Genomic DNA, 8,982 nt, shown 5'->3' with positions numbered 1-8,982 from the left:
TAACAGATAAATTGAAATTAACATAATTTCTGAGTAAAATAGAGATATAAAGCCAAATATGACAATCAGCATGAAAAAAAGCATATTCAAACTGGTACAAGGGAAGACATACTTTTAAAATAAATATTTTCTGTGTTTTCTTTTAATTGTATTTCATCTTATTTTTTATCACTCCTTTCTAATAACAGCTTATTAACTTTATTACAATAAAGAAATACAGAACAATCACCAAAGTCTAGGTTAGTGATTTCTGTTGAGTACTAAAAGATATAAACCGTACAAGTAAAAGACTAAAATGTTCATTGAAAATGTTGGCATCTTTTTAATGCAATTTTATTGATAAGTCACCTTTTGATTGAATTTTTTTTTTAGCTCTATTACTTTTATGCCAAAAAACAATGCACCATTCTTTATTTTATTTTATTTCTTGACCAATGCATTTGATTTTGAAGTTGACAATATTTACTGATTAACTGGGTGCTGTATCTTATGAATTACATATCTTTGTAGAAGGCATAGCTGTTTGCTATTAGAAATGTGCATTAGTACTACCTATGTATTCAGAGTATAAATCCAGTAGGTATATTTAACAAATAACTTCAGTAGAAAAGATTTTCAGATATTACAAATGGCAACCAGTTAATAGCGTGATTTGTTCATTATAAAAATAATCAAATATTTCAAGTCAATACACATAGCTTAATCTAAATATACACTAAATAATGTTCCACATTGATTATTACTGACACATTAATACTGAGACACATTTACCTGTTTCAGAATGTAACATATGTACCATATTGAAAATCATGTAAAAAGGCAAAACTTCCAAACCCATGAGCATACCACAGATTTACTACAATAAGTTATTTTTCATCTTAAGCAACTGTACCAATTAATGAAGAAATGCCTGAAGCATCTTATATACATTACATGCACTCAACATTATCATGATGAAAACATGGTTACTTCAACATGGATGTTAACAAAAAACAAACTGGAAATGATATCAAACCCTTAAATACTCTAAGCATGAAGTTTTACATGAATACAGATGCCGTACTGGTCTCCACAGTCACCCCATATGAACTACATGGATGTAAGCTAACTCTACGGCACGTTAATAATAGAACCCAGAATGTGGGTTCAATTTCCAACTCTGACTAGTAGTCAAGCAGGCTAGAGGAGGAGGGGATTTTGACTGAATAGCTCATACCTTTACTCTTACCAATGGAGTAGTAAAAGGAAGAATTTCAAAGGCCAATGAGTTTCACAGTTCCCTGACCAAAATACTAGGGAACAAGAAACAGACCCAACAGCTGCCACCAAAGAGGCGTGGGTATAGTGACAGTTGCCTCTCAGCACACACAGTATTGTATATGCAATGTGGTTCAATGTAATTACATGCTATATCCTCAAGAGGGAGTTGTTTAAGTAGGCATATGTCCTGTTCCTGTAGCCTTCACATGAACTATGTCAGAAGTACTCTATCCACCTCTCAGGTCAAACACAGGACCTAGCAACACTAACTATTGCATTTGACACAAGGGAGAGCTCAGTGTGGTACACAGGAATGTATGACTAACTGCTACGAGAAGTCAAAAGATTGGGGTTTGGAAAAAAAAGAAGAAAATAAGTAGATAAAAATGATTTATGAAGGTGTAAAACTTAATGCTACACCTGGCACACAGTTGTAAGGAACATCAGTGTTACAGCACTAGTAAGGGTTGCTCTTAGTCACTGTAACACTGAGATTTTACTCATTAACTCTAAATAAAGAACTTAGATTTCAAAACTGAGTAAAATGCTTTATTTCTATATTGCTTTACTGTTTATATGTTTGTTAGCAGAAAGGGGAACAGTAGGTGATACTGATTTTTATATATACAAGAGAAGGATTTCAGTCACAGCAGAAAGTTACAGGACACTGTAGTCATCCAAGTACTTGTCTGTGAGCTATTTTTGTGTATGTATTACCCACTACCATTACTACATTCCATATCTTTCCTTAGCTAAGCATGCTGGGAGAGTACAATGGCGGATGCATTATGTGCTAAAGATGTTCCAGGGAAAACAGAGAGGCACATAGGCAATGCAACCTCTAGTCAAGCTTTGAGGTTTTGATCTCTTGGGAGAGCAGTTTGCAAAATGGTGAAGGAAATACAATAGTGCATGTGTATGACAATAGTGCATGTGTATGCATATGAATATATATGGGGGGGGTCACATGACAAAGTATGGTGCATGAACAAAGCCCATGTCAGAGGTACAGAAACCAGGGTAATGCATACATGTAAAGGATCACAATGAAAATGAGACACAGGTAATTTAATGCAGTTGTGTTCATCCTACATGTTTTGTGCAACTATACCCTTCAGGATGTTGTCGATGAAGAATGTATAGTGCTCAGAATTTCCATTTATTCTGTGTTTTTCACTCTCACTGCTGTATTCCTAGTGAAATTTCCTCAGCAGGATTCACATCAAATTGAACTGTATCTCCCGATAAGTTAAATAACATTATGAAACCATCATTCATGTCATCTGAATGCTTTGCCAGTCTTGATGGTCTGCTAGGACTCAGTTTCGTTTGCACATGAAGGTAACTTTTGTAAACAGGCGGTGTCCAGGCCTCCCTGGGGACCATCGGGTACGGTACCAGATGTTGTATGTGAAATGCCAGCAGACTGTGGCAATGGCAGCCCCAACTATCTTTTCTGAGTACTGGTGGAAATAAACTACAGTGATGAGCAGCATTATATTCCACAGACAAAGCAGGATGCAGTTTAGTAAGAAGATGAGGTGTAAGGGCACGCCAGCAGGTTTGCCACGCTGTAGGTAGAAATAGAAAACATGGAGCTCTTCAACAATCACGAAGGAGCAATAGATGAGTAGAAATGTATGACCAGATATGTCATAACCATTCCACTGATGTCCTTCCTTTAAGCATTCCCTTTTGTTGGTGATGTTGTTAAGAAGCAGTCCCTCACTGACAGGATGAATACAGGAACCAGTAATATTTTCAATGAAGAAAAATGTCTCTGTGCTCGCAAACCAGATGAGGGTTCCCACCAGCAGACGGCTCAAGTGTCGCAGAGCAGTAAGGATTCGACGAGTGGAAAGATAGGCAAGCAGAAAGATGAAACCTCCCAGAAAGCTGCAAGTCCAGCCCCATCCGGAATATACAAAATATCTGCAAAAAAAAAAAAAAACAAGAAAAGCAAACCATTAATCTGCATATTTCTCTTTTTTGCTTATATCTACTGGTAAGGATTTGACGAGTGAAAAGTTAGGCCAGCAGAAAGATGAAGCCTCCCAAAAAGCTGCAAATCCATCCCCATCCAGAATATACAAAATATCTGCAAAAACAAGAAAAGCAAATCATTAATCTGGATATTTCTCTTGTTTTTGCTTATGTCTACCATTTTTTGTTTTGCTTTTTTTTTTCTGTCTCTGTCATTAAATGTTTTTATTGAGTGTGTGAATATGTCAGATAAGAAAAACATGGCCTTGTAAGTCTGCTTAACTTGCCATCCATGGCCTCTTTTCACAGCTTTCCATCCCACTGCTCACCTCCCTACCTCAGCCTCCATCTCACTCTATCCCATCTCAACATGAATGTTCATAGAAGCTTACGGTGCACCATCTCTTTTGATAGTATTCCACTCAACTACTACCCTCTCCATGAAGAAAAGTATCCTTACTTTTTTCTTGACTTATCCCCGCTCCAGTCTAAAACTGTAAGTTTGCTCACATTTTCCATACCTGTTATATTTTCTCTGCCATTTGACATTTTTCATTTAATATACCTAAACATCTTTGTCAGAGGTCTTCTGTGTTATTCCATCCATAGAATATGCTCTCGGGTCTGTCTGCCCATTCTCACATGGTTTACTTTAGGCTATGCATTACACTGGTGTAATGTAATAAAATATTGCCACATGTGCCTCAGTGTCAGCTTGCTTTTCATTACTAAGATATTGCCACAGCAATATATTAAAAGTTAAATACACGGTTCAGAAAGTAAGCCATCTAGCAGTTTTAAATTATGACCAAGATTTTCCCAAGATAAGTACCAAGGGCAAGGCTCACATATGGAATTCTACAATAAGGGAAGACTTACTATAATTCTGACAGCCTGTTCTTTTCAAAGGAGAGTATTAGTGGTTTAGCAATTGTCTGCAGCACAAGTGCAGGATGAGTACTGAAAGATAAAAAGCAAGGAAAATGTGAAAAGTGAAGGTTCATGAATTATACACTAACCAAATTAGATGGTCATTGTCCACTAGTCTGGAAGTGATTCCATTTTCTCTGTGGGAACTGAAACTTGTATTTGAAGGAAGCATGCCTTTTACAAAAAGCCTTACCTATCTGTGTGACAAACTGAGTGTATGTATAATAGGCTACCACCATATTCACTTCTGTGTTTTTAGATCCTTACTAGCAAACCAAATTTAGAGAACTGTAGGGATTTGTGTCACCCACAGGCCCACAGACATGAGAACTGTGTGCAATAACTATTACAGCAACTCAACATTTTTATGCACTGATAATGTGAACTTAACTAGGTGGGGGTTGTACTCCTTAAGGAAGAGTCACACAAAGACAAAACCCACAACCCCCTCCCCCCATTATAGTTATTTCAAAGAAAAAGAAAACATTGGCTAGAGTAAGGATACTGGGACTCAACCCTGGAGAGTGTTCTGGAGATGGTGTGTATTAACAAATGCCTAGTGCTGGCTATGTGATCTGTGTGGCCTGGTGAGATGCAGACCTAATCATTTTATGCACAGCTGCAGTGCAGACCCATCCCCTACAAAAGATCAGGGCCAGGTCCAGTCTTAGTAAAGTAGAAGGAAGCAGTCAGATGAAGTACAGCAGATTAGACCTTGATAATGGAAACTGGCTCATGAGCCATGGATTGCAACCTTACTCCTTGGAAAGCATTTAGAGCTTGTGTTTCAGTTTGAAGAGTATCCAGTTAGGTATAACTATTCTTAACCTCTACATACAGCATTGGTTCTAAAATAGATTTCTTGATGGGGGAGGGTTGTCTCCAACTCTAGAGTTGACCCTTGACAGAAGATATGCAGTTTCATAGTTGAATGCCAAATAGTTGGAGTTTTTGACAAAAGATGCTAGCATTGTCTTGATGTGACTGACAGATGCAGAAAGGAAAACTTTGTCATTTGTGCATAAACATCTCAAAGCACTTCAGGATATTCAGTTTTCCTGTACTCTTTGGTTGCAGTTCTTGATAAGTTACCTCAAACTGACTCTGTAGTTTTGCTAGAAGACTTAAGTATTCATGTGGGAAGTGAGGAAGATTCCTAGAGTAGTAAGACTGGGAGAAATGATTTCTTGATCTGAACCAAAATTATGACTTGTATTAAGCATTTGTGCTAGTAAAATAGAAAATCATAAGGAACAATCTGTCTGAATGTAAGGGGGCTTATTAGTGCAATTGGTACCAGAGCATCTCTGGCCAAAAGTCAATAACATGCTGACAAACGGTGTCGTCTGACTTGAGGTCATGTGTTCTTATGCTCAGGTGAGGTAAGCAGAGTTGATGAGCTGTCAAATGATTGCCAGTTAATGATAAGTTGGTTCAAGCTAAGTCAGCAACTGCATAGATGATAGAAACCCCCTAAGTGTAGTCAGGGTGCCCTAGAAATGCCTGCACATTGTATGAGTTCAGCTCCCACGTCCAGAATATATACTGGGGCAGTCAAGGACATGAAGTCAGAAAGCAGGCACTTCAAGACCACAGTAGATGGGATAGCAGGAAGGGCTTGGAGCCAAAAGGCTCAAACAGCTGTAGGGGGATACCAGCAGTGAGAGAAGCCATCAAGTTAAAGAAAAAGGCCTTCCTTATAATACTAAAATGGGATCTCCAAATCTGATACAGACTACCAGTCCAGCATTGCAGCAACTGCATCAGCTGCCAAAGCAAAGACACAAAGTTGAAGACATTTGACAAGGCTATGGAGAATGACTTCTGGATGACCTAAAAGAGGATCTGAAAAAAAACATTTGGTGGTCTGGGGAAGGAGATTACCCAGGCTGTTCTCAGCAGGAGTGGAGAAGTCCTTACTTTGAATAGAGGACATTGTCAAGAGGCAAAAGGAGTACTTTGAAAGATCCCTAATGTTGGTCAACATGCCCTCCTTTATGAAGGTAGTACCAGAAGGAACTAGTGGAGATTGGCACCATGCCTTTATATGAGATGGCTGCTGAGGTTCCCAGCCTGGGGAAAGGATGGGATTTATCTGGCTCTATATACATATTTCTTGATGGGGGAGGGTTGTCTCTTACTCTAGAGCTGACCCTTGACATAAGATATGCAGTTTCATAGTTGAATGGCCTGATTAACTTACCTTTGCAAAGACAGAGAGACAGTAACTCTATGCCAGCAAACTAGTGTGATGGTTCCATTTTTAATGGGAGAGAAGGGTATGTTCTAGTTCTATTGGGATCACATCTCTCATCCTCCCTAAGAAATCGAATGACCGCATGCTGGTATAGAACATTCATCTAACAGTTCATCCTTGGAGTCAGATGAAGAAATGCAGATTCCATCCTGGCCCTGGAAGAGTGTCTTGCACAGATATTGAAGGAGCTGTTGAAATTCAATGGTATAGTCCACGTATATGACAATATACCCAGGAATGTGCTGTAAAGGTGCCATAGGAGTACAGGGTCCATGGGTGCCATTGTGTTCCATTGGGTCACTATATTTGAGAAGTAAAAATTCTGAGAGCTAAGCTGACTATATTTAAGATGTGCACAGAACTCCTACAAGGGCCTTTCTTGCCTCCCCCCATGCATGATATCAAATAATACAGCAGAGGTGTGACAACTATCCAGTTTGGATTGTGAGAGTTGTATGTTTGTCATTTGCAGAAAATGTTTTCCTCCTGACCTCAACTGACCATGATTTCTGGCATGCAGTTTACTGCTGGGCGTGAAGGAGGTGGGATGAAAATTAGCACTTTCAAGTTACAAGTCTTAGCTGACTGCATGTTGGGGGGACATCTACCCAAAATTGGAGAAGTGTAAACATCCTGAGGGTTTGCTCATTTGTGGGAATAAAAGGAATCAGAAAACTAACAAAGGGATGGTTATCATGATGCTGATACTGCACTGTGGTGGTGAAGAGAAAGCTATGTCACAGGATAAAGCTCTCAGTTTGCCCATCAGACTATATGCCTGTCTTCGTTTGTGTAATTTGTGTAATGACCTATTGTTGCAGCAAGTAAGAAAGGGACAAAAGACCAGGCTCTCATGAAATAATTCTAAACCCTTGATTCTTGGTTTCGATGTAAATAAATCAATAACATCAGTTGTTTGAGAAATGGGTTTTAATTTCTTATCTATAAATGTGGCTAAAGGGTAAGTTTTGGAGCCCATTGCTGCAACAATAGATCATTATCTTAAGTTAAGGGTACCTTTGTGAATTTTGGCAATCATAAAAAAGTTGGGCTAATGGGTTTCTTAATAATTAAATCTAAATGAATATTCTCATCAGTCCTATCTTCCAGAAGCAACTCATCTACGAATAGATTGATTTTATTGTATGCAATATTTATATTGCTGCCCAAAGTGACAATGTACATTTCAGTGCCTAGTACCATACTGAGGATGGCCCCAGAGTATTGCAATCAATCCACTATAAAAAGCCCACCTCCTTTATCTGGTTTCATCATTTGAATACTTCTATCCTGTTTTAAGGAGTTCAAAATCTGCCTTTCCGGTAATGTTAGATTCCTTCCTTTAGAGGACCTACAACTCCCTGCCAATGCCTAGTAATCTTTACAACAATCATTTTCAAATTCTTGTAGAACTGGATGAGCTGGGAGATTGAAAGTACTTCTAATTTGTTTGCCTGGGGTCCTTCAAAACCCCTATTGCTGTAAAGAATGGCTAAATTAAGTTTTCTTATAAATAGTTTCAGTTCCAGTAAAGAATTTGCAATGCTAATTGAAGGGTTAGGGATAAATATGAAACCTCTGAGGAAAAGCTTAACGTGATCTATAGTAATAGAGATTGTACTATAGTTGTAAATATTAAATCCATTCTATGTGATGGTGACCCCTTTGCTATTTTTAATCATCACCATTGTCTTCCCTTTCATTTTCTCCTTGTGCTCTGTTGGTTAAATTCCATCAGCTAGGGTCCTTTGGATACACAGACTGGCAGGGCGACCTCTCTAACCTCCTCAATTCCGGAAAATCCTGTTTGGTATTTAAGTTGTAATCTGTCCTCTCCTGTGTTAATAGCCAGCACCTCCTGAGGATATACACTATTACATGAAGTGCACTGTCTACCTTGTTCATAAAATGTTTTAAAGGATAGGCTTTGTTTTCCTTGTATTGCTTAATATCCCTGTCTATTTTCTTGAATTTTCTATCCATATTTATTTTGCATTTCCGATCAATTCATGGAAAATTGTTGTTAAAAAAACTTCCTATTTTGTTCAAACAGCAAATCATTAATAATAATCCTGTTAATTTGTTCTGTCTCTTTAATTGTGTTACTAATAACCACTGAATTGTGCTTCATAATTAGTTGAATCAACTCCAAACCAAAACAATCAAACAAGTCTGTAAACTCCTTGTAAAAACTGTCACTGTACTGGAACTCATTAGGGGACTTAATGGACAACCATGACCTCAGACTCAAAAGACATGTTTATTTCATCATGGTTTGGTGTTTCCTACATTTTAACACCACTCTGGGACTATTTACAGGTTTTTAGATATTTTTATACATAATTTCTGAGCCTGGCCACATGGGATCTGGCATATTTAAGGAATTACAAAAGTTTAGTCTGCCTCTATGTATCCCAGTATGCATTGTTCATCTCAAAAAAATTGCATCACATCTGACACTATTTCCCTAGAGCTCCTGTCACTGCACTCATTTACAGGCATTCACTGCTGTGTTGTAAACACCTAGTTTTGGTTAACATTTTATCCTTTTT

At 38.1% G+C, this 8,982-nt stretch overlaps 1 protein-coding gene across 1 annotated transcript in view; it reads right to left on the bottom strand.

Moving 5' to 3' along the window:
- Positions 1 to 406: 406 nt before the first annotated feature.
- Positions 407 to 8,982, bottom strand: part of FITM1 (fat storage inducing transmembrane protein 1) — a 100,909-nt gene continuing 92,333 nt past the window's right edge. Inside the window, exon 2 of the mRNA XM_044058381.1 lies at positions 407 to 3,192. Coding sequence (XP_043914316.1) covers positions 2,580 to 3,192 — 613 coding nt within the window. The 3' untranslated portion in view covers positions 407 to 2,579. The remainder of the gene's footprint in view (positions 3,193 to 8,982) is intronic.

The sequence above is a fragment of the Protopterus annectens genome, chromosome 16.part0 (genome assembly GCF_019279795.1).
Source record: "Protopterus annectens isolate FY-2018-M chromosome 16.part0, PAN1.0, whole genome shotgun sequence".
Lineage (NCBI taxonomy): Eukaryota > Metazoa > Chordata > Ceratodontiformes > Protopteridae > Protopterus > Protopterus annectens.
The sequence above is the reverse complement of the archived record's forward strand: the minus strand, read 5'-3'. Positions and strand labels throughout refer to the sequence as shown.